The 25931-nt window shown below is 48.7% G+C and overlaps 1 protein-coding gene, 4 non-coding genes and 1 pseudogene across 5 annotated transcripts; all 6 read left to right on the top strand.

Moving 5' to 3' along the window:
• Positions 1 to 3404: 3404 nt before the first annotated feature.
• Positions 3405 to 6770, top strand: LOC136459805 (zinc finger protein GAI-ASSOCIATED FACTOR 1-like; annotated as a pseudogene).
• A 275-nt stretch (positions 6771 to 7045) lies between these two features.
• On the top strand, positions 7046 to 7127 carry LOC136462077 (small nucleolar RNA R41). The gene has a single exon (XR_010760598.1). It is a non-coding gene; the product is annotated as a small nucleolar RNA R41 (small nucleolar RNA).
• A 101-nt stretch (positions 7128 to 7228) lies between these two features.
• Positions 7229 to 7304, top strand: LOC136462114 (small nucleolar RNA Z155). The gene has a single exon (XR_010760633.1). It is a non-coding gene; the product is annotated as a small nucleolar RNA Z155 (small nucleolar RNA).
• Positions 7305 to 7456: 152 nt separating this feature from the next.
• LOC136462134 (small nucleolar RNA snoR100) lies at positions 7457 to 7564 on the top strand. Its single transcript, XR_010760653.1, has one exon. It is a non-coding gene; the product is annotated as a small nucleolar RNA snoR100 (small nucleolar RNA).
• A 103-nt stretch (positions 7565 to 7667) lies between these two features.
• On the top strand, positions 7668 to 7803 carry LOC136462137 (small nucleolar RNA snoR77). Its single transcript, XR_010760656.1, has one exon. It is a non-coding gene; the product is annotated as a small nucleolar RNA snoR77 (small nucleolar RNA).
• Positions 7804 to 23251: 15448 nt separating this feature from the next.
• Positions 23252 to 25635, top strand: LOC136461321 (esterase PIR7B-like). The gene is made up of 2 exons (XM_066460663.1): positions 23252 to 23446; positions 25444 to 25635. Exons 1-2 carry the CDS (start codon positions 23252 to 23254, stop codon positions 25633 to 25635), a joined length of 387 nt encoding a protein of 128 aa, XP_066316760.1.
• Positions 25636 to 25931: the final 296 nt, after the last annotated feature.

Genomic DNA, 25931 nt, shown 5'->3' with positions numbered 1-25931 from the left:
AGCGACTGTGCTGTTAGACCCTTGAGATTTGCCAATATCTTGTCCCGGAGGTTTTCTCAAGAATAGACCGTGCTTGGTTTGAGCATGGAATACCAAGCCAACGTGTCACCTTCGGCTGCAATGACAAATGACTTTGCTAAGACGGCGTCGTCTCCACCAGCGGAGGCTACTGCTGCCTCGTAACTCATAATGAACTGATGGGGGTCTGCCTTTCCGTTGAACTTTGGTAGTGTGATTGGCTTGTACGCCGTTGGCCATGGCGACTGTTGTATGCCTTCAGAGAGTGGGGACTTGGGATCGATAGGCCTCCGCATCACCTGAGATGGCATCGTGGATAGGCTGATCACTAGCGGAGGCCCTTGTGGTATGGTTCAGCTGGTGTTGCTGCGGAGGCTAGGATTGCGGAGGTTGACGCTGGTACTGCATGCTGCATACTTAGCATCTCAGCATGTAGGACTGCCAATTGCTACCTTATTTCTGCTGCTTGTGCTGACGCTTGAATAGCTTGCTGATTAGCTATGAATGCTGCTGCCATTCTGTCCCTCTCTTGTTGCGCTCTTTGCAACTGTGCTTGCAGCTGTTGCAGTTCTTGCTCGAGTGTTGTGGTTGAGTTTGGTTGGGCCTCCAGATCTTGAATCTCTGGATCTTAGGGTTCCGGTGGTTGACCCTGGGCATCCGCTCTGGTGTCATCCTCCGCTGGTGAGGTTGCGTAGGTGCTACGAGTGGTGCGCCTAGGACTTCCTCTCTGACCCGTGGTCATTGCTGCTCTGGTGGTGGTTTTTCTTTTCCCTGCCATCGTTGGTTTGCCTTGGCCAAACCATGGTGGGCGCTAATGTTGAGACTTGCGGTCTCAGACAGTGGGGAATTGGTAGGGGCCTCCGCCCGATGAGTGCAGTAATCGGGCGGAGGCTTTGGATGAGTTGGCACGACGAGTGGGCGTGTAAGGGAGTGACACGCAATGCAGTGGTTTCATTAATATCTTCACCAACCTCGCGTACTGTTATAAGTATTTTCTATTTATAGGGCTCAACTACCACTTTTACAGAGTTTACAATAGTATCCTTCAACTGCTACAGTATATTTTCGGAATATTCCACTACTCGCTTTCCTCCCGGGGGTAATCTTGTCATGCCGCCCTCAGGTACTGGGCCTGCGCGATCAGCCGGCCCATCAGGCATCAGGATTCGGCGATGGGCCTTTGGACCTCCGTCGTCGGTCTCCGCCCCATCAGGCCTCAGGATTCGGCGACGGGCCTTTGGACCTCCGCCGTCGGTCTCCGCCCCATCGGGCCTCAGGATTCGGCGAAGGGCCTTTAGGCCTCCGCCATCGGTCTCCGCCCCTGGAATGCCGAGGCCGCAGACCCCCGACGCCCAGTATTGTCGTCCTCCTGCTTGGGTCTCTGCCCCTACGAGTGGAGACCGAACCGGCGCGCCCGCGCCGTCCACGAGCGCCTTCCTCTGGTTACCTGCACACACACGTAGGTAATGTTGGCACTTGATTAGCCTTGCAGCGGGGCAGCCTCCGCCCCCTCCGCCCGGAGACGCTTACGAGCTAATCGGGCGGAGGCTGTGCCAGGGTCACCGGCAGCGTCCTGGAAACAGTCTGAGAAACCGTCATTTTTCTGGGTCTGGAGGCGTGGTAGCTGGGCCTTTGCTTAGGTAGTTGGTCGGAGACGTCTTTGCGAACTGCTGGCCGTGTAGGTCTCCGCCACTCTCGGAAGCCGTGTTACAACAGTATGCGTGCCAGTTAAAGTACTTCACGTTTGACCATGTTTCTAGTAAATAGTATTTATATTTATAACTCCAAATTAATTTATTATAAAAATATATTTCGTAATTAATCTAATGATGTTTATTTGATATTATAAATATTTATATTTTTTTAACTATAATTGGTCAAACTTGAAGTACTAAACCATGACACTGTTCCTAGAATTGTATTCTTTTGCGGACGGAGGGAGTAGATTGGTACAAGGCACAAACAGTCGTTTGAGCATGCACCACAGCGTTCACAGTCAATGGTAGAGCTCGAAGTAAGATCTAGAAGGGATAATGATTCTTATATCAAGCTGATATTGATATTTAAGCATAATATAATCACCGTTTACTCCAAAGAAACCCGATCGAAATACCAGGGAGGCCATAGTTGCCTTTGATATGCACTCACCTTCTTCGTTATCGCTATCAATATAGAGATGTCATGATATTTTTCAGCTAAAAAAAGTTGGATTAATTTTACACGGTTAGTTTATTAACATAAATAAGCATTGATTCGAACCAAGTTAAGAGAAGGCTCCAGTGTATTCAAGGAAGCCGATTGAGGTCGGTAGAAAGATTGGTTTTGGGGATCGGTAACCGCATTTTAAATTGCAATTTTATAGGCGCCGAATTGAAAACGAGGGCATGCAGGCGCCCTAGGCAAGAAAACAAGGCGACAAGAAGAAGCCGATCAACTTGACCACCACAGCACGTTGCTGTCATTGCAAGCTATTTATACCAGGAAAACATGGGCATTGTCGCTGTAGCCGGCCGATCGACGATCCCGAGGGAGGAAACAACAAAGGCCACTGCGTAGATCCAAACGATGCACACATATAAAACTCAGGCCTTGTTTGGGTCCTCCTAAAAAGTTTACATCCTATCACATCGGATATTTGGACACATACATGAAGTATTAAATATAAACTAAAAATAACTAAATGCACTGATTAATTAGGCTTAATAAATTCGTCTTACGGTTTACTGATAGATTCTATAATTTATTTTTTATTAATATCCAAACACCCATACAACAACTCTGTATAACACACCCTATAACTTTACACACGTAACTAAACAAGCCTTCGCGCGCGCTCTCTCTACTGTCTACTCGTCTCCCAGCTCGCGCGGATAGCCGTACATTGTACACATTAATCAGCTCCTCTCTCTCTAGAAGTCTATATTACTGTCGAGACATACTAATATCATGCTAGCCATCACTGACACACATACAGAAAATGACAAGCACCTAGCTAGGACTGTGCTCCCTCCATTCAAACACACACAAAAAAAATGCAACTTTAAGTTTGGACTAAGCCAGACTTTCGTTCTTACATTTAACTCTCCTTATAGAAAATCATATCCAAATTTATGTGTTCAAATAGATTTTTATAAAAACATATTATATGATCATTGATCAATTTAATGGTACTTGTTTGGTAGCATAATGTTGATATTTTTTACATGAATTGGTTAAATGTATATTATTTGATTTTTTGGAAAACGATAATTGTATTTTTTTAGGGAGGAGGAGTACACAGAAAGGTACTAATTGGAATGTGGTGAGGTGTGAAAGGAAGCATGGAAAAGTGATAGGATAAATACGAGACCAACCACCCCCCTTCCCTTCTATACTGTCTGCTGTCTGTCTCTCAGACAACTGAAGAACACACACTTCCTCCTTCCCTCCCCCCTCTCTGCAACAAACAAGAGTGTGTATTGTAGTGATGTGATGTAGAAGGTGTCTGTCTCTGTAATTTGTTGATCTCGCTAGCGCGTGTGTTTTTGGCGCATGCGTGCGTGCGTGCATGCAAGGTTAGTTGCTTGCTGTCATCTGGATCCATGTCGGGAGCTGCTGCTAGGGAGTGCACTGGCAGCAGCAGCTTGTCTTCTGTGAGCAACACACCTAGGGAGGTGGAGGAAGAGTTCATGCAGTACCACATCAAGCCGCTCCTCGGTGGCCCGATGGAGATGCGAAAGGACGGCGATCTCCAACGCGTCACCGGCGCCGGCCCCTCGGAGCCGCCGCCTGCACCACCGCCACCGACTGTGAAGAAGAAGAGAAGCCTTCCGGGGACACCAGGTTCTTGCAGTACACTGATTCTTAATTAATTAGTCCCATCATAGCTAAAGCTACATGCAGATGCGCGCATGCATGGAGAGATTACTATCTCCAATTCGAACCGAATATTTTTAGGACGTATGCTAGTTCTTGAGAATAATTGATATGACTAGATCAGCAATGGCTTCTTTCCATTGCGCATCTTTAAGGTCTTTCGCAAATCTTGTGAACTCTAGGCTCTAGCTATGATTGATAGGGCAGAGAGTTCAATTATGACAGTAACTGTTTAAAAGTCCAAACCTCCCTTTCACCGGAGACTAGCGGTGATAAGATGACGACATACATACTGTAAGGGAATATTTTGAACATTGTTTGTGGCAGCTTGAGTTAACTTGGTAGATAGCTAGATAGATCCTCAATACATTCTTTAATGCAATTAAACTGTAATAATGGCATTAGCTTCTTGGTAGAAAACGATCGATCCCATGAAGAATGAGGTCAGCAACAGCTAATTGATTCTTGTATTATTCTTCAGACTGAAACCATCAATACATTTTGAGCTCAAATTTCAACCATACATACACTTTGATAAATAGTGCAACATTGTCCTGGTAGATTTCTTTAAAAAAAATATCAGTTGTAGCTGACAACTACTGCATGTGTATACTATATGCTCCAATTTGTTGCACTGAATACTGATGATGAGGCGCTTATGTCTTTGCATGCAACGACGACCGACGACGAATTATTGACGGTGATGAAGACCCGAGCGCGGAGGTGATCGCGCTGTCGCCGCGGACGCTGATGGCGACGAACCGGTTCGTGTGCGAGATCTGCCACAAGGGTTTCCAGCGGGACCAGAACCTGCAGCTGCACCGGCGCGGGCACAACCTGCCGTGGAAGCTGCGGCAGCGCGGCGGAGGCGCGGACGGCCCTGGAGGCGGTGGCGGGCCGCCGAGGAAGCGGGTGTACGTGTGCCCGGAGGCGTCGTGCGTGCACCACAACCCGGCGCGCGCGCTGGGGGACCTGACGGGGATCAAGAAGCACTACTGCCGGAAGCACGGGGAGAAGAAGTGGAAGTGCGAGCGCTGCGCCAAGCGCTACGCCGTGCACTCCGACTGGAAGGCGCACGCCAAGGTCTGCGGCACCCGCGAGTACAAGTGCGACTGCGGCACCGTCTTCTCCAGGTCAGTCAGTCGTCGCGTGATCGCGTCGGCGTCGGCACGGGTGGCCTCAACGCCATTGGCGCTAACTTCTTCAGCATTGCATTTGCATTGTTCATCCATATCGATCAGCATGTCTATTTTGGCTTATCCTACTGTAGCAGCTATGATTCCTGGGGAAGACCAAGGAGGATTTGTTTTTGTGGCACACCAACCTCAGAGTCCGTGCCTGCTCGGATTGGACTTGTTCTTCACTCTGACGACCAAACTATACTCCATCTTCATCACATTCACACGCCACACGCAGTGAAAGCTAGAGTTTGCATTGCCATGATGCATATGCATGGCGACCACACACACCACACACTAGTATATATAATATAGCTGAGGAAATAAATCTTTCAGACAATAATGTATGGGATCTGATGAACTAACTACACTTTCTAACTACGCTTTGTCTTTCTCGTAACGTTAAAAAAAAGAATCACACAGCATCTGCGTTTTGCGTAGGGCACAGACGTACGTTGGATCGTGCGACCGCCAGGCGTAGGTCCCTCAGTCCTGCATGCATCTATCTGAGTATCTTCTCATGTACATGCCGACATGCCGTGCATATATATAGATAGAATCTGTGACAGAAGTAATTTGTTCTTTAGGTGTAGTAATAATGTAACATCAGCATTATTTTACCGATCCATATGATCTGAGTATCTTCTGGTCTAAATGGGTCGTTAATTTCTCACGGCTGCTCATCTTGGACACACCATGAGCAGGCGAGACAGCTTCGTGACGCACAGGGCCTTCTGCGACGCCCTAGCCCAGGAGAACAACAAGCTATCGCAGCCCATGAACATGGCGACGGTGGCCTCCGCCCTCCAGGGCCAAGCCGCACCCCACCACCTGGCGCCGCCATCGTCGTCCCAGCCTGACGACTGACCTCGACGCTGCCGCCTGCGAGGACGACGACGACCTCACCCTCCACACCAAGAGCCCGCGTCTGAGGATACTCCCCACCATGTCCGACGCCGCCGCCGCCGCCGCCAACAACCAGCTGCTCCTGTCGCCGCTCAGCATGGCCGGGTGCATGCTCTCCAGCCTGCAACAGGGCGCCGCGAGGCCCGCGCCGCCTCCACCGCCATCACCGGCAACCTTCTTCAGCGGCGGCGGCAAGGCGGCAGGCCTCGACGATGCCAGCATGAGCGGCCTGTTCTCCCCGGCGGCCGCCTCGGCGAGCATGTCGGCCACGGCGCTGCTGCAGAAGGCTGCGGAGATGGGCGCGACCGCGGGCGGGTACAGCGTGGGCGCGGGCGCGGGCTTCTCCACCGTCGGATTCGGGCCCATGCTGGGCGGGCCCGACCACCGTCTCCCCGTCATGGGCCCCTTTGGGCCTCTGAAGACTCCTGCGGCGCTGGAGCCGTACGATGGGCTGCCGTGGGGCCAGACGCAGCTGGTAGGCCTCGACGTGGGTAGGCTCTTGGCTCGGCCAGCAGTTCTACGGCAGCAGCCATGGCCATGGGGTCGGCTCCATGACCAGGGCCATCGGATCGCTGATGCACGGCGGTGGTGGTGGCCTGCAGATGGAGCACCGGCGGCCGGACGACAGCCGCGTCGTGGATTACCTCGGCGTCGAGGACCATAGGAGCTGCTTCAGTGATGTCAGCCCCTTTGGGCCTTAGGCCTAGTATCTATGTAACCTGCTTGTTTCCTTCCTCGTGCAAATGCAAAACTTACTACCCTTGGGCCGTGGTTTGTCCGATTAACTGGGCCGGCCCAGTAAGAGGGTGAGGGTATTCTTGTCAATCTAGCACCATCCGAGTCACCGGAACCGGAAAACCCTAACCCATAAATCGCCCCCTATATAAACGACGGCTTCCTCTAATCCTCCGAAGTGCCGCAATCCTCTCGGCTGCTGCAGCCACCGGAATCGTCAGGTTTGTTCATCGATCGGCCGACATGGTAGCACGACTGTCCATTTATCGCCTTCATTTTCTTCTCTGTTTTCTCTTTCTCTTTGGATTGATTTGGTTTCTTGCTTGATTGCTTGCGTTTGTCGCTGGATCTCGCTGAAGGCTGTGATGATCAAAAATACCTACCTATTTTCTGACTCCTGACGATACGAACCAATGGATCCTTCTGAGCCTTTTGGGATCTATGCGATTTCTGTTCTTTTCTTGGTTTCGGTTTGTTTTGTTTCGAATCTGTTGTCAGCAGTTTCTTTGACCAAAAAATCAGGCAGGATTTTGCCCTGTTGATGTGATGATAAACCTTGACAGAATGCTCGAGTGTTGACCAAAAATTCAGACTACAATTATCTGATCAACCCCATAGTCTTGTCTTTTGATGTGATTTATATCTTTCTATTTATTTTTTCCTTAGAAGCCGAACGTCGTAGCTTTTTTCACCCTGATGAAGATAAGATGAGGTGATGTGCTGTGTGATCCGTGCACAATAAGCCGATGCTCTGGATGATGAACACAGGAAGGAAGCATGGTAGTGTGCACGGAGACGAACATGGTCTGCATGTCTGCTGGCTTTGATGCCCTCGGGCTTTGATCTTGCGGGCCTGGATTCGACCTACACTCACGCTCGCGTAGATTGCTCAAATAGTTGAGATTCTACTATTTTTAATAGTTGAGATTTTTAAAATATGTCAGTTTCTGAATGCATTTGAACGAGCAACGATTCAGGCAGCCCCTTTGTCCGATTACAATGGCAATGGAGGTGTTGCGTTACTCGGAAAGAAATCTTTTGGTCTTCAGATCAGCTGAGGGGGAGGTCGCCTCCCCTCGTTGAGGCTGGTCTAGTAAGTCTTAAGAACATCTGTTGCCTAATCTGAAACTGAAAGTGCTCAACTAAGCACGTTTTTGCTATTTAATTTTGAATAAATGAATTGCTCATTCCTTTGCTATTCAACTAAACACATTTTTGCTATATAAATTTAATTAAATGAATTGCGCATTTACACGAGCCGAAGGTTTAACATGTTAACCGCAGTAAAGAATTTTAACGGCTAAAGGAAATTATGGTTTTTCCTCAGATTGGTACGGTACACCGTAATATTCTTGCTCAGTCAAATGCTGATTGTGCACGCGGGATACGTTTTGAAGATCACATGATTTATAACTGGATAAAATGAACATCACACTTTCAAAATCATTTAGCTCTCTATTTTCGGACGCAAGATACGATAGCAGATACCCTGCGCAAAACAACAGCGACATGGCAACCGCAGATTGCACGGGAGGGGGATGGTTAGGGTAAACAAGAAGAGGTCGCCCAGCGTGCTATCGATGGTGAGTCATATACACACGTAGGGATGAAAACGGTACGGATATTTTTCGACCGTATTCGAAACTGAATCCGTTTAGAGGGGTTGAGATCTGTCTGTATCCGAGTCTGGATATCCAACATCCGATACTGTATCCGTATCCGAATACTCAAATCGCATATTTATGATGTCGATATCCAATCGTATCCTATCCGACATATTCGACCGTATTCGAAACTGAATCCGTTTAGAGGGGTTGAGATCTGTCTGTATCCGAGTCTGGATATCCAACATCCGATACTGTATCCGTATCCGAATACTCAAATCGCATATTTATGATGTCGATATCCAATCGTATCCTATCCGACATAGTTGATACTATCCGTATTCGAATCCGAATCCGGACAGAAATCTGAAAACAAATGTAATATCGGTGATATCCGTCCGTATCCGATCCGTTTTCATCCCTACATATACGTAGAGGTCGCCCAGCGTGCTATCGATGGTGAGCCATATATATATATATATGTAGGGATGAAAACGGTACGGATATTTTCCGACCGTATTCGAAACTGAATCTGTTTAGAGGGGTTGAGATCTGTCTGTATCCGAGTCTGGATATCCAACATCCGATACTGTATCCGTATCCGAATACTCAAATCGCATATTTATGATGTCGATATCCAATCGTATCCTATCCGACATAGTTGATACTATCCGTATTCGAATCCGAATCCGGATAGAAATCTGAAAACAAATGTAATATCGGTGATATCTGTCCGATATTACATTTGTTTTCATATTTCTGTCCGGATTCGGATTCGAATACGGATAGTATCAACTATGTCGGATAGGATACGATTGGATATCAACATCATAAATATGCGATTTGAGTATTCGGATACGGATACAGTATCGGATGTTGGATATCAAAACGGTACGGATATTTTCCGACCGTATTCGAAACTGAATCCGTTTAGAGGGGTTGACATCTGTCTGTAGGGTTGGAGAGCAACTAAATTTAAAGAGGCTTTTAGGCTGCGTTCCCACATGTAGCAAGCGAATTTTTTTGGGTTGGAGAGCAACTAAATTTAAAGTAGCAAGCAAATTTTCCAGATTGGAGAGCAACTAAATTTGAAGAGGGAGTCTGTTGGAGATATTTTTTACTTAATAATAGAAATATTTATCTTTACGAAACGATTAGCTCCCCTCTTGGAGTTGCTCTAACAACTTCTTTATTTAGTTATCTAAATATAGTCATCTTCTATTTTGATTTTTTTTTCAAATATATACAAACACAAGATATAAAAATACTGTTGGAAAGCTAAAAATTAATGTTTTTATGGAAATGACTCTATCTGATGATTTAGTGAGTGGGCTTTAGAATGACAATTTTAGATGCTTTAACCGGGTAAAAGAGCTAAAACTATTACCACTATTTACCGTCCGAATTCTTTTCCGTCACCGAGGATCTGATTAGTGATCATGTAGGCCCGTTTGGTACCTCTCCAGGGCTTGACTCCCTAGGATAGATAGTCGGTTAAATCGGTTCAAGCCTTCACAATTCTCCACAATAGTGCTACAATTGTGAATGCTTTTGCGTGGCTCTGCCACAGTTGCTCTACAAGAGTGCCACTGTTGCGGAACTCAGCCACGCGAAACCTCTCTAAACAGAGCTATGCTTTGCCTAGAGGTCTAGATTATGTACTAGCTTGTCTAGGTTTCTTGTTCCTAAGGCCAGTCTTAGTTGAAATTTTATATGAGTTTCATTTGCATTAATTAGGTGTTTCGTCCAAGTTTCATCGTCTTGGTAACAACGCTATGGAACTATGCATCGAGACTATCCTAATGATGACGGTGAAACAAAGACATCGTCGAAGCATCAAAATAATGTAACTCAGGTCCATCCCTGAAAGAATCTTATAATGCCTAGAGGGAGATGAATAGGCGTATTTAAAAATTTTACAATACAAACTAAAGTTCAATGTCAGCAGCTATAGGAAGTCCCGACAGTTTGAGCCAGAACTTTCGACTGTCGAAAGTTCCGACGCAAACTGGCCGGGAGTTTCAACTCCTACATGAACTACTAAACCAGTGCTAAAATGATCTTTGAGAATGAAATAGCTTACAACCCCACTTCTTAGTGGTTAGGTGATGTAGGATCACTCCCTTGACGTTGAAATGCCACCACTCCGTAGATTGAGTCCAAACTCTAAGATATAGCTAGAGGTAGAAAGAGACAACTAAGAACAAGTGATTTCAAACAATACAACAACAAGCACACGAGAGACAACAATTTATCCCGAGGTTCGACAACCCCACAAAGGAGCTCATACGCCCTCGTTGTTGAGGTGACCACAAAGGTCGGAGTCTCTTCCACCGCCTTGCCTCTCAAGGAAACCACAAAGGTCACTTGAGTTCTTCACTAGAAATCAAGGGTCACACAAACTTCCCCAGACTCTTCCACAAGATGGAAGCTCTTGGGCGACGCCTAGCGGGCTAGAGACAAAGCCCTAAGAGTAACAAATGCAAATCCAACCGGCTTGACGAAGAAATCAAGTGCTCAAGCTTACTTAGACGATTTTTTCACTCAATCCACTCTCTTTTCACTCAAATCCTTAAAGGAATCAAAGTTGGGAGTAAAGGGGAGAGGAGAGGGGAGTCTTGAATGCTTGGGAGCTATTTTGGACGAAGGTAGGTTGTAATGAATGAGTGAATAACAGTTAGAAGAGAGGAGAGAGCTATTTATACTCCAAGGCAAATTCTAACCTTTCATATCTACGTTGGAAGTTCCGACCCAGATCGCTGGAACTTCCGGCACCTCCATGGTCAACAGCAAAGCCAGGGGAAGTAGACGAATTCTGCATATGCCGGAACTCCCGACGGCTGCCGGGACTTCTGGCAGTCGGGACTTTCGACGCGCAGCCAGTGGTCAAGCAACCAGGCGGCTAAGTTTACAGGCGCCAAAACTTCCGACTCTTGCCGGGACTTCTATCTTCCGGAACTCCCGGGAGATGTCCGAAGTTTCGACGATGAAAGTCACAGAAAATTAATTGTAAGTGTTCGTGAAGTACTAGAGTGTCTCTCTTTTAATTTTAATTTTATACTTAAGCACTCTATCTTCCTCAGACCACCTAAATTTACATCCCTCTTTAGAGTACGACATACCTAAACTCAAAATCATAAGATAGAAACATGAGATCGTTTGAGTTCGTCCCCCTTTTAACCTTCAACAAATTGAGGGACTCCATTTCATCTAAAGCACCAATTTAAATCTTTTATGGGACTAAAGCTGCAATATATTTTATTAAAAGCTCATTAGTCCATAATTTCGATGTCATCAATACATCAAAACCCACAACAGGGGCAAATGCACTTTCAATCCCTTTCCTCGTCTCGGTGTAGTTTGCTGTGAACTCCAACATCATCAATGGGCTTGTGAGATGGTTTTTATGTGTGGACTCCAACTTCATCAATGGACTTGTGAGGTGATTTCTTTGTTCCATGGAGTTAGTGGTTCCTTCTCAGGTGGTTTTCGACGTCTGTTGCTTTGGTCTTGGAAGGCGAGGTTGAGGAAATCTGTTGGGATTGAGATTTTTTATATATTTAATTATTGATAAATATTTACTCTAACATCCTATTGATTTCTACTCACCTCATATTTTATCTTTAGATCTTTTTTTAAAGACAAATCCGACACCTACACGAACGAGTCCAATTTAATACAGTTGATACAACAGTTCACAACCAGTTCTATCAAGCACACGACATCTATTTTTCTTCCCAAAAAATTCATGCCTTCTTTACATATTTGCACAGCGAGCTGAAAATATGCCCATAATCTAGCCATCATCATCATTATTGTGAACAGGCCTTGTTCTGCAGCACTACTTCAGCAGTACTTTTCAGCGAACGAATAGTGTTTTCCTCTCACAACAAATCAGTATAAGCCAAATTTCTATGATTTTTTGGATATAACCATACTTGCAAGTTGCACATGATCCAAAGAGGTACAACTGTACAAGTCACTGTCTTTAGAAAGCTAATCTGACCATGTATTTGGCATTGGCTTCCTCCAGCATTGTCGTGCACCTCAAGTTCCACGATAGCACTGCCCCACAGCTTCGTTGGAACCATGGTGTCTTTTTGAGCCTAACTTTCCTCTCCTCCTCCCTAATTATGGTGTCTTTTTGAACCTAACGTTCCTCCGCCTCCCTGATTGTTTGTTTATTGGCCTCGTTCGTTCGTCTGAAACTTGGCTGAAAACACTGTTCCGGCTGAATTGTTGTGAGAAAAAACACTGTTCCGGCTGAAAAAATAAGCCGAACAAGACGAATATGGGGTAAGCTGAACAAGACGAACGGTTGATTATCTGTGTCTAACCCTGTTTTTTAAGATAGAATCTTCCTCCAGACTCCCGTATTCGTCTTCTGAGTCTTCCAGTCTTCTTCGAGTCCCACATCCTTCTCTGACCATATTCAGAGCTAACAACTCACTAAACATTGTTATCCATCGTTAGCGGATCAACCATCCACGTAAGTTAGCTAAGATACTCTCATCTTCTCTGCTTGTTTGCCTCGGATTCTCTGTGCCTAACTAGCGAAACCTGTAGTCCATTGTGATCTTGATCAGCGGGTCATCCATGCATGTAAGTGAGCTAACATAGCTAATTATTAGATTCTTTTTGCTCCATAATTATCTTAGATTAATATTAGGCCCCACTGTCGCATATGCCCAAAGTCAATCTATACAAGCGGCAGCCCCCTCCCCCCCCCCCGACGTACCCGTGGGAGCAACTCAACTATGGGGGTATGGCCCCGGATACCCATGGCAGACCACATGGGCTGTGCCCTTAGGGGCGGCCCAGCCCACAAGACGAAGCCTTGCGGGGGGCACATCTATATCATCGATGTGGTCGTCAATCCAACCCCGCTGACAACCTCATCGTCGACCTCAAAGAAACATTCGCCAATCTAAAACGATATAGATGGAAGTTGAACCCTTCAAAGTGCATCTTTGGAGTTCCATCCGGTATACTCCTAGGCTATATTGTCAGCGCCCGTGGCATCAAACCCAACCCCGACAAGGTCTCCGCCATCACCAACATGAAACGGCCAACCTGCGTAAAGGACATACAGAAGCTTACAGGCTGTATGGCTGCTCTTAGCTGCTTTATATCGCGCCTCGACGAAAAGGGACTACCGATCTTCAAACTCCTCAAGGCCTCCAAGCGCTTCTCCTAGTAGGAGGAGGCAGATACAACTTTCGAGCCGCTCAAGTTGTTTCTAACAAAGCCTCCAATTATGATGGCGTCTCAACCAGACGAAACTCTACTGATCTATATCACCACCACTTCTCGCGTCGTTAGCACAGCTATCGTCGTCGAACGCGAGGAGGCCAGACATGCCTATAACGTGCAATGTCTGGTATACTTTATTAGCGAGGTCCTTAATGAGCCCAAAACTCATTATCCTCAAGTTCAAAAACTGCTATACGCTATTCTGATCACGTCATGCAAGCTTCGCCATTACTTCGAGTATTACAAGATCGCCATGGTCACCGAATTCCCTCTGCACTTACTCCATTGAATTCAGAAGCAGGCCTACCATCAAGTCACAGACACTCGCTGACTTCGTCGCTGAGTGGACTGAGATCCAAGAGCCCATCCCCGCTACTTGCCTCGAGCACTGGTGATGTACTTCGATGGTGCCCTTAACATCAACGGTGCTGATGCTGGCATTTTATTCATTACGCCTACCAAAAATAAGCTCTGATATGTTCTTCGAATACATTTTCCAGCCTCGAACAACACCGCCGAATATGAAGCATGTCTCCACGGACTCCGTATAGCCATCGAGCTCGGCATCAAACGCCTCATGGTATATGGAGACTCCATGCTAGTCATCAACCTGCTTAACAAAGACTGGTCCTGCTCTAGTGAAAAGATGGACGCATATTGCGTCGAAATCAGGAAATTCGAAGGGAAGTTCTACGGCATCGAGTACCACCACATGGTACGAGATCAAAATCAGCTCACCAACTACCTATCTAAGTAGGCTCTTCTCACGTCGTGATTCCACCTAGGGTCTTCGTTCAAGACCTCTTTACGCTGTCTATTAAGGAAGAGAAGGAAGTTCAAGAAATTTCTCTTGCCGAGCAGTTGGTACTTATAGTACCTTCACCGGTCGCCGACTGGTGGGAACAGTTCATCAAGTACTTCACCAGCGCTGACATACCCACCGACAAGACTAAAACTGAATGCCTAATCCATCGAAGCAAGCATTACGGGGAACTTGATGAGAAAAAGTGCCAAGGAAGGGATAGTGCAGAAATGCATCACCCAAGAAGAGGGAGTGAAACTACTTCTCGAAATTCACTCTGGTTCCTGTGACAATCACGCGACCTTGAGAAACCTGGTCGGCAAAGCTTTCCGAGCTAGTTTTTACTGGCCCACGGCCATCGCCGACGCAGAAGACCTCGTCCGACGTTGTGAAGGATCCTAGTTTTTCGCCAAGCAGATACACGTGCCGGCACAAGAACTATAGACCACCCCAACTTCCTAGCCTTTCGCATGCTGGGGACTGGACATGATTGGGCCTTTTAAGCCAGCGCCAGGTGGTTTCCAGTATGTGTATGTCGCCATCGGCAAGTTCTCAAAGTGGATTGAATACAAACCACTTGTTTCGGCTACTGCAAAGAAAGCAGTCGAGCTCTTCGAAGACATCATCCATAGATTCGGTCTCCCAAATAGCATTATCACCAACCTCAGAACTACATTCATTGGTCATCATTTTTGGGACTTCTGTGAAGACCGATGCATCTTCGTCAAATACGTCTTTGTTGTCCATCCTAGAGCCAATAGCCAGGTCAAACGGGCGAACGGCATGATCCTTGATGCCCTCAAAAGGAGGTTGTATCAGAAAGAGGAAAAGCATCTGGGTAGATGGCTCAAAGAGCTCCCAGCAGTGGTCTAGGGACTGCATACTCAAGCTGTTCGCAGCACCGGTGTGTCTCCATATTTCCTGGTCTATGGCTCAGAAGCCATACTTCCAACGGACATTGCCTTCCGAGCACCTCGAGTGGAACATTATAATGAAGAGCAAGCCACAGCTGTTCGGATAGAGGACGTCGACAGGGCCAAAGAAGAATGCCTGATCACTTGCATCCGCACAACCAAATACCTAGAAGGCTTTGCGGAGATACTACAACCGCAACATCAAAGGTCGTTCATTTGCTGTCAGCGACCTTGTTCTCCGTAGAAAACAGAAAACCAAAGGGATGCACAAGCTCTCCTCCCCCTAGGAAGGGCCTTATATGGTCAAAGAGGTTATCCGACCAGGGTCTTACCGGCTATGTGACTTGGACAGAGTTGATATACCCAATTCATGGTATATCGAGCATCTTATATGTTTCTATCCTCAAAACGCTCCAGATATATACTCTTCACTCCATAATGATTGAAGTTTTTGTCGCCATAATTTGTCTCCATTATATCTCCATTATGGTTTAATCTCCATTTGCGGTCGCCAGCTCTAAGCTACTCCTTAACAAACTCCAATACGTGATCTCCATAAATGCTCCGCCATGTTTCTTCATATCTCCAAGATATTTCACCAACCGTCAAGCAGCACACATTCCACTCTGTTTTCTTTGGAGAAAACCTAGTCTCTGATCTCTCCCTACATGTGCTATGGGCTCCGTGCTCTGCGTTATGGGCGGTCGGCTGTGGTTCCTTGGTCACGTCTGTTCCTCCTACACGTGCACGGGCTCCGCGCTCGACGTTATGGAATATGGGAGCCAAGGCCAAGAACTCAGTCATGAACTAACTGCTCAGACGCTACTTATACTATGTATAATTGTGTTAGGGTTAACACTACATTGATTTTTCACCGAAATACTAGCAAACTGCATAAACATGCACATGTCACTTTACAACATTTATACACATACATAAATAATTGTCTGTGCTTTCGCGTGTTTTAACTATCCTCTCTAGCTATTACAGATCACTCTCTGAGCAAGTCATTATGTTTGGCCCTCCCCGTCCACCTCGTTGAACAGGTCGACGTCTGCAGCCAACCTCTTCGCCGTGTCCTCCACCTCATCTTCAAGCTCCTGCTGCTTCGTCGCACCAGTCCCTCTAGCAAATCTGACCCCTATCACTCGCAGATCGATGGTAGGGTAATGAGACCGGACTACCGCTAGGGTATGGGTCACAACAGAGACAGTGGCGTCATGGTTGAAGCTTTTGAAGTTCTCCCATGCCACCTTGCAGCTGCCTCCATGTCGACGCAGTCCAACACCGGCCTGACTCCGGCCACCACGATGTCGAGCTTTTGCCTCTGGGTTTGCGCCTCCAACTCTAGCATGCCGAACTGGGCCTTGGTCCTTCAATGGTATTCTGCAAGCACCGAGAAGATCCATCAAGTGATGAAGTCACTTAAGCAACAACTCCGACCATGAACTACTCACCTTTCAGCTCCTTGGCCAGTTTCTCCGCTTGCCCAGATGCCTTCTTCTCCTCCTCTTGGAGTTGACTGATGACCTAACGCAACTGGCTGATCTCCGCATCTTGCTCTACATAAGTGACGATCGTCAGCAACATTAAAGTTGTTTGGCAATATAGAACAAGTTCACCGATTTGTAGTACCTTTTTCTGCTTAGAGAGGCTTCTCAGCTGCTCAGAGCCGCCACACAACTACTCGGACACAGTCGCCAGCTGCTCAGATAAGGCCCCCTTTTGGTAATCTAGGTCCCACGCGTTAGATTCGGCAAGATCCCACTCACGATGGGCCCTCTGGACATTTTTCTCCATAAGCTTCACTGCCTCCTTCAATTTTTCATTCTCCTCGGTGAGGGGCTCCATTCTTTTAATCAGCTGTCACTGTTGTTCGGTAGTTTGTGCTATGCACTGCGAAAGCAACAAGATTATGAAGAACTCCAATCTCCGACGACACAGATAGACATTGCCAATGCAATACTAACCTTGATCTGCTTCATCGCCATGGAAAGGGTGGACTCTAGCCTCCTGACTTCCCTGGTGGTGTCCTCCTCTTCCACAACCACAACTTCATCACCCTGCTTGTGGAGGATCCGGATGGCTTGAGGTCAAGCTTCCTCACGCTCAATCTCTTCCACTTCATCCTCCTCCGTAGCTGGTGGCACCACCAGGGGGCTCGATGGCTGTACAGCGTGTCCGACCATGCCCTTCGACGCCTTAGGGAGCACCGCCTGCTCCTCTGGCAACACCGGCTTCTTCGCTCTAGACTTTGGCGCAGTGTCGGCAACTTCAGCATCCACCTCCGAAGACTCGGCGGCTCCCGTCGTTGCCCTGGGCACTGCCGCTGGCTCACCCATCGTTGGCGCCAACTATTCTCCATCGCCAAGTCCATCAGCAGCGCCTGTTGACTCCTCTATAGGTCATTGAGCGCCTGAGGACTCCGGGACGGGGTCTACCAGCACTGCCTCTGCGTCGGGACCAGCCCTCGGCTATTTGCCAGTTTGGACGGATGGATTTAGATCCTCCGTACGCCTCGCTCTGCATTAGATTAGCTTGTTAATCACCGCAACTATAAGGATCCGACACCAAGCTGAATCCAAGGAAAAGAAACTTACACGTTGGCCTCCCGGTACACGGTTCTGAACCAGCGCTGCCTCCTCGAGCCCCTAAGCATGGCTCTGGGGTCAACTCGAGTGCCCTAGGCTAAAGGTCTCGCTACCCCTGCCTTTGGCCTCTCCTCCGCCTATCGCTCAGGGACTCCCTTCGCTTGCCACTCGGGGACTCCCTTTGCCTATTGCTCGGGTACTCCCTTCGCCTACTCCTCAAGGACTACCTCCTCTCCCTTCGAATGCACCTCCGCACGCGTGTTGTGTGGAGGTGCTTCTGTGCTCGGTGGAGGAGCCACTGGAGCCCCATCATCATCTGACCACTCGGACATCGCCGCACTCTATGTCTGAGTGGTCTGGTCGCCGTCAAGTGAGATGTTGCATGGCTTACAGGGAGCAGCACCCATCATCTTCCTCTTCTTCTGGGCTAGCTTATCTGCCGCTGCCCTCTTCCCCTAGACTTTCTCTGACACCAGGGCGGGGGGACTCTCCATTCGACCAGCATCTGTGCCTCCAGACTCCAACGAGGAGCTCACGGCACCTTCCTCAGGCTGAGTTGTTGGCCGAGCGTCCACTGCCTTTGGCCAATCGCTCCTCAGCACACCCGAGAAGTACACCGCTCGTCCCTATGAATGGATCTTTCCACAAGTAAATTGGTTCACTGCTCAACAACGGTACAAGATAAAAAAGGATTAGGAACAAACAATTGAGATGTTTACCTGAGGAGGTGGGTTCATATAGTTGAAGGCCCTGGTCTGCCCTGACACGCTGAACGAGGCATTTGGGGTGAATAGCTCTATGGTCCGCTCTACCACATCATCCCTCGTCAGCCTCTCTGTCCTCTCCTAGGTGCCGTCGGTGTCCCCCTTAAAGTCAAAGCCCATGTGGGCCCTCTCCTTGTAGGGCTGAACGCGGCGCACTATGAAGCTCACCGCCACCAGTGCACCGTTCATCTTCATGCCCTTTATCAAGCCGAGGAGCTCCTTCACCTGATCCATATCACCACTGCTTGGCTTCTCTGACCAGCTCTTCTGGTTCTCCGACACATGGTCGACGTTGCAATGGATGGCAGGATGGTTCTGCTTCATGTAGAACCACCTGGCGTTCCACCTCTTCAACGATGTGTTCAGCGGTATAGTGATGTACTCGCCTGCCATCCCATCGTGGAGTTGTAGATACACGCCGCTAACCACCCTGGAACCGTCGCTGCCCTTCTTCTTCAGCCAGAACAGGTGACGGAAGAGGTTGAAGTGGGGAAGAACTCAAAGATAGGCCTCATAGAAATGGATAAAGATAGAGATGTGCAAGATGGTGTTTGGGTGGAGATTACACATACTAACTCTCTAGAACTCCAACAAATCCCTCAAGAAAGGAAGAATAGGAAATCCTAACCCGCGCCAGAAGTAATCTTCAAATACTACAGCTTCGTCGGTATGAGGCATTGGGTAGGGCTCACCGTTGGCCAGCCACCATCCGACTGTGACACAGTCTAGAAGAACACCCGCTTCCACCATCTTGTTGATCTCCGCCTCCCCCATGAGCGATGACACCCACTCATTGTCATGGCTGGCTCCGACAGCCGCCTTCTTCGGGTTTCCAACTCCCCTCTTTGGCACCATCTCTCAGATCTGGTTTGGGATTAGCGGCGAAAGCGCATATGAATCTGGAAGTGCGAGAGCTAAGGAGGAAGACAAAGTAGCAAAGTGGCAAAGGTGGGAGCATGGAGTGCGGCAACGTAGTTATAAAGCACTCCCCCACCTTTCGTATTCGAGGGTTTTTGGGAAACCGCTCCACGATTTGCGCCTCTCCGAATTCTCTGAAACGACGTGGTGGGCCGTTACCTGGGCTTTCGCGCAACTGCAGCCTGTATCGCCCATTTTTTCGCCATAATTTGTTACTGCTCACCGAATATTCGCCGACTTCTTCACAATCCATTAAGGCTCAGTAACTCCTACTGTACAGCCGTTACTCCGGTTTTTTCTTCACGATTTGTTTTCTCTAAGATTTCCACTTGTGGCTCGGGGACTGCGTCATCAATACGACTTGGTTCCTTACCGCACTAGGGATTTTCTTCCGTTGACTGTTGTTTCTAACCCTGGCACCACGTGACCACGTCACCTACTGTCAGGCTCAGGGACTAAGTGGGCACACTTCACCTTGCGGTGAATGTGCTTTTCTCATTTCGAGGCTACGCCCAGGGACTGGTTGCCTGCTCGGCTGGTCTTCTGCTTTTCTTCTACTTTGGACCCTGGAACCGTATAACTACGTCACCTACTGTCAGGCTTGGGGACTAAGTGGACACACTTCACCTCGCGGTGAGTGTGTTTGCTTTAATCTGGAAGACTCCGCGCCTCCTAAAGTTGAAAAGACTATCTCCCTTTCTCGTGGTCGGACTCTAAGTGGGCACACTTGGTCCACTGCGAGGAATTTTTTTTGATTTTGAACTTGACCTCCTTACATCCTTATGGCAAGCCTTACTTGGGATACACTGCTCGGCGACGGTTCACACTGCTCGGCGATGGTTCACAACTGCTCGGCGACGGTTCATATTGCTCCGCGACGGTTCACAACTGCTCGACAACTTATCACGGTGGTCGGACCATGAGTCTAACTGTTCGGCTTTGTTTGCACCTGCTCGGACAAGCTCAAGACGGCGTTGCACAACGGATACAAGGTGCTCGGGGACTAGCTGTGGGGGGTATGGCTCTGGATACCCACGGCAGACCACATGGGCTGCACCCCCAGGGGGTGGCCTAGCCCAAAAGATGAAGCCTTGCGGAGCACGGCGTTGCTCGGCGTGTCCCGTAAGACACCGGAAAGATATCCTGAAGATACTACGAGATCTGTTAGGATACATATAATCTCATGATTCCTGTAATCTGTTATTACTTTTCGGTTATCTCCTAGATCTAACCGACTTGTAACCCTGCCCCCCGGACTATATAAGGCGGGCAGGGACCCCCTTTAAACACACGCAATATCATACGATAGCCAATACAATCCAACAGACCACAGGAGTAGGGTATTATGTCATGCAGACGGCCCAAACCCGTCTAACTCTTGTGTCTCTGTTTCTTCTTGTTCTCGATTATACGCATCTCTACCGATCAATCTACCTTTGTAGTATACCCCTCGGAGGACTGCCGATGATATTCTGTTGACATCTACCTTATTTGGTTATATAAAGCTAGATCTTTAAACTTTGTTTGGTTATATAAAGCTAGATCTTTAAACCGAGACATTTATAATAGAGTAAATTTCACCAGAGGCCCTAAAACTTGTTTCGAGTTCTCATTTAGGTCCCGGTCCTCTCAAATTACACATCAAGATCTCTAAACTTTGTTTAGTGTGTCATCCTGGTCCAAACACCATCTCCCACGTCTACGGCGCTTATGTGGACTGCCAGCGTGGATGTTTCTGATGACGTGCGATTCAAAGTTGGGTGGGGGCAGGGTATAGTTTATAGAAAACCCCTTGACTTCCTCAATCGGCGTCCTTCGAGCTGTGGCGTTGGGCAGTGGTAGCGGTTCACGGCTTAACGGTGTCGCGCTTGGGGCGTGCTGAGAAGGCGGCGAACAGGCTCGGGAAGCTTCAGTTCATTTGGGGCATCGCCGTGCTCCTCGGCGGATTTGCAAGTGCACACAACATCACCGACTTCCGGTGCATCACCGTGAAGCTCGTCAGCGAGGGCGCACACATCTTCAGCCGTAGCCACGAGCTTGATTGGCAGCACCACGCCGCGCACACCTCCACCCCTCTTCTACACCCCTGGCGTTCATGCATGGAGGCGTCGCTCTTCGGCTTACTAGACGTGGAAGGTCTCCACATCCAAGCGGCTCCATCAGGTGAGCCACGATTGCGAGCTGGGCGCGTACGAGCTCGTATCCCTGACGGCTGACCCGCTTCTTCTACGTCACTGCTCTTCACCGGCAGGCTAAGCCCCTGTATGTATGGACTATGGAGGCATCACCGGTTCTCCTCCAGAACCCGCACAGGACCGGCAAAGCGTCACAGAGACCGTGTTCACGGTGAGCAGTCTGCACGACACACTGCAGTATTGTGAGATGCTCGCCGGTGAGAGACGTCCCTCCCAGTCCCAGATGCCGGCGATCAGCACCATAGCGCAGAGCACACACACAACGCACTGGTGTACACACACGCACGTCTCGGCTCTACTCGCCTACAGCCAACAGATGCATCTATACACATGCATACATTCTAAAACAAATGGCATGAATATTTAAACGTGCTAACTAACTACCATGCACAAGAATTATTCAACATAGTACAGGAAGGCAGGAAGCAGCACAGCTACACACGGAGTTGCAGAAGCTCGCCACGGACGTGCTAACTGGGCTGGCCCATGGACGCCAGCTGCAAGGAGATCATCGTGGGCACCAGAGGCATCGTCAACAAGCTGCAGGACGACGACGCACGGCGACTGAACACGGCGAGGATACTGCGGACTATATGCGGTTGTGTGCGTACTTTGGAGCAAAAGCGAGGGAGCGGTGGTTGCGCTTGGACGTGAAGAACTCAAGACGAACGGATGTGAGGATTACGAGGAAGTCAAGGGGTTTTCTACAAATTTTACCCTGCCCCGGCCTAACTTTGAATCACACGTGGGCAGAGCTGGCAGTCCACATCAGCGCTGTAGAAGTGGGAGATAGGGTTTGGACCGGGATGACATACTAAACAAAATTTAGGGATGTTGATGTGCAAATTGAAAGTACTGAGATCTAGATGAGAACTCGGAATAAGTTTGAGAACCCTAATAAAATTTACTCTTTATAGTAAGTAGCAGGCCTCCCGCGCGGTGCTACCGCTATTGAGGGCTACCACGACATTGTATCGTTACATGGTTGTTGTTATTGTTGTGTGATTACTGTTGCAGAAACCCTTTGTTATTAGGCCATTATTACTGTGTCGTGAAGACCAATGAATTCAAGAGCGGAACAAGAACGCGGCTTACTATGCCGTTCACTGAGTAGAGTGAACGGAGCAACAATGCCAGCCATACATCTATGGTTGTGTTAGACTGCAGCCGCAGCCGCTTAGCATAGCAGCAACGGCCGGCTCTAATCGAACACGGCAGTATTTTTATTTTTACATATATAGTTCCCTAAACATTTATCTTTAGATAAAAAAGGATATATACTTGTATGACCGTATCCTAGTGGGGCACACACTGACAGCTACTCCTCATCGGCCGTCTCATAGTGTATAACAAAAAAATAAAAAATGCATTCCTCTCCGTACAAACGAACGCACGAAGCTTCCTGGGTGATGGTCTGATGAATAATTCAGGCCAGTAGACCTGCGCCTGCTAGCGGCATGGCCCACCGGCAGAAGGAGAGCGGCGGCAAGCACTTCATCCTGGTGCACGGCCTGGCGCATGGCGCATGGCGCGTGGTGCTGGTACAAGGTGGTGGCGCGTCTGCGCGCCGCGGGGCACCGGGCGACGGCGCTCGACATGGCCGCGTCGGGGGTGCACCTGGCGTGCCTCCACGAGGTGGCGTCGTTCGAGGACTACTCGCGGCCGCTGCTGGACGCGGTGGCCGCGGTCCCCCATGGCGACAGGCTTGTCCTGGTGGGGCACAGCCTCCGCGGGCTCAGCATCGCCCTCGCCATTCCATGGAGAGGTTCCTGTCGATAGAATATCACCAACAGTCTTTCGAGGGGTATCTTACAAAGACAGATTGATCGACAGAGATGCGTGTAATCGAGAATAAGAAGGCAACAGAGACACACGAGTTAGACAGGTTCAGGCTATCAGTACGACGTAATACCCTACTCATGTGGTCTGTTGGATTGTATTGGCTATCGTATGATATTGCGTGAGTTTAGAGGGGGTCCCTGCCCGCTTATATAATCCGGGGTAGGGTTATAAGTCGGTTAGATCTGAGAGATAACCGAAAAGTAATAACATATTACATGAATCACGGGATCATACGTATCCTAACAGATCTCGTAGTATCTTCATGATATCTCACTGGTGTCTTACGGGAGACACCGAGCAGCGTCGTGCCCCGCAAGTCTTCATTTTAAGGGCTGGGCCGTCCCAGGGGGCGCAGCCTATGTGGTCTGCCATGGGTATCCGGGGTCATGCCCCCCATAGCTAGTCCCCGAGCGCCTTGTATCCGTTGTGCAACGCCGTCTTGAGCTTGTCCGAGCAGGTGCGAACAAAGCCGAGCAGTTAAACTCATAGTCCAACCACCGCAATAAGTTGTCGAGCAGTTGTGAGCCATCGCCGAGCAGTGTGAACCGTCGCCGAGCAGCGTGAACCATCGCCGAGCAGTGTGAACCGTCGCCGAGCAGTGTAACCCAAATACGGCTTGCCATAAGGGTGTAAGGAGTTCAAGTTCAGAATCAAAAATTTCCTCGCAGTGGACCAAGTGTGCCCACTTAGGGTCTGACCACAAGAAAGGGAGATAGTCTTCTTCAGCTTTAAGAGGCGCGGAGTCTTCTAGATTAAAGCAAACACACTCACCGCAAGATGAAGTATGCCCACTTAGTGTCCGAGTCTGACAGTAGGGGACGTAGTCATGTGGTGTCAGGGTCCAAAGTAGAAGAAAAGTAGAAGACCAGCCGAACAGGCAGCCAGTCCTCGGACGTAGTCCCGAAACGAGAAAAATACATTCACCGCTAGGTGAAGTGTGCCCACTTAGTCTTCGAGCCTAGCAGTAGGTGACGTAGTCACGTGATGCCAGAGTCAGAAACAACAGTCATCAGAAGAAAGTCCCCAATGTGGTGAGGATCTAAGTCGTATTGCTGACGTAGTCCCCGAGACACAAGTGAAAATTTTGGAGAAAACAAATCGCGCAGAAAATACCGGAGTAATGGTTGTACAATAGTAATTACTGAGCCGTAATGGATGGTGGAGAACTCGACGAATATTCGATGAGCAGTAACAAATTGCGCGCGAGAAAAGAGCTATACGGGCTGTATTGGAGCGAAGGCCCAGGTAACGGCCCACCACACGATTGCGGAGAATTCGGAGAGGCACAAATCTAGGAGCGGTTTCCCAAAAACCCTCGAATGCGAGAGGTGGGGGAGTGCTTTATAATTGCGCCGCCGCACCCCGCGCTCCCACCTTTGTCACTTTGCCATTTTATTTTCCTCCTCAGCCCTCGCACCTCTAGATTCATATTCGCCCGCATTTCTGCCGCCACCCCAAACCAGATCTGAGAGATGATGCCAAAGAAGGGAGCTAGTAACCCGAAGAAGGCGAGTGTCGGAGTCAGCCGTGATGAAGAGTGGGTGCCATCGCGTACGGAAGAGGCGAAGCTCGATAGATTGGTGGAGGCGGGCGTTCTTCCTGACCGCGTCACTGTCGGATGGCGGCCAGCCCTTGGTGAGCACTATCCAATGCCTCATACCGATGAAGCTGTAGTATTTGAGGACTACTTTTAGCGTGAATTAGAATTTTCTGTTCATCTGTTCTTGAGGGATTTGTTGGAGTTCTAGAGAGTTAGTCTGTGCAACCTCCACCCAAACACTATATTGCACATATCTATCTTCATCCATTTCTATGAGGCGTATCTCGGAATCTTTCCCCACTTCAACATCTTTCGTCGCCTATTCTAGCTGAAGAAGAAAGGCGGTGGTGGTTCCAAGGTGGTGGGCGGAGTGTATCTTCAGCTACGCGATGGAATGGTGGGCGAGTACCTTACTGTGCCGCTGAACACGTCACTGAAGGGGTGGAACGCCAGGTGGTTCTACATGAAGCAGAGCCATCCTGCCATCCGCTGCGACGTCGACCACATCCTGAAGAGCTAGAAAAGCTGGTCGGAGAGGCCAAGCAATGCTGATATGGAGCAAGTGAAGGAGCTCCTCGCCCTAATAAAGGGTGTGAAGACCAATGGTGGACTAGTGGCAGCGAGCTTCATAGTACGCCATGTCCAGCCCTACAAGGAGAGGTCCCACATGGGCTATGACTTCAAGGGCGACACCGATGGCACTCGGGAGAGGACAGAGATGCTGTCGAGGGACGATTTGCTAGAGCGGGCTGCAGAGCTATTCGTTCCGTTTGCCTCATTCAGCGTGTCAGGGCAGACGAGACCCTTTAACTGCAA

Source organism: Miscanthus floridulus, chromosome 6, assembly GCF_019320115.1.
Source record: "Miscanthus floridulus cultivar M001 chromosome 6, ASM1932011v1, whole genome shotgun sequence".
NCBI lineage: Eukaryota > Viridiplantae > Streptophyta > Magnoliopsida > Poales > Poaceae > Miscanthus > Miscanthus floridulus.
This window is presented reverse-complemented; position numbering and strand designations above follow the sequence as displayed.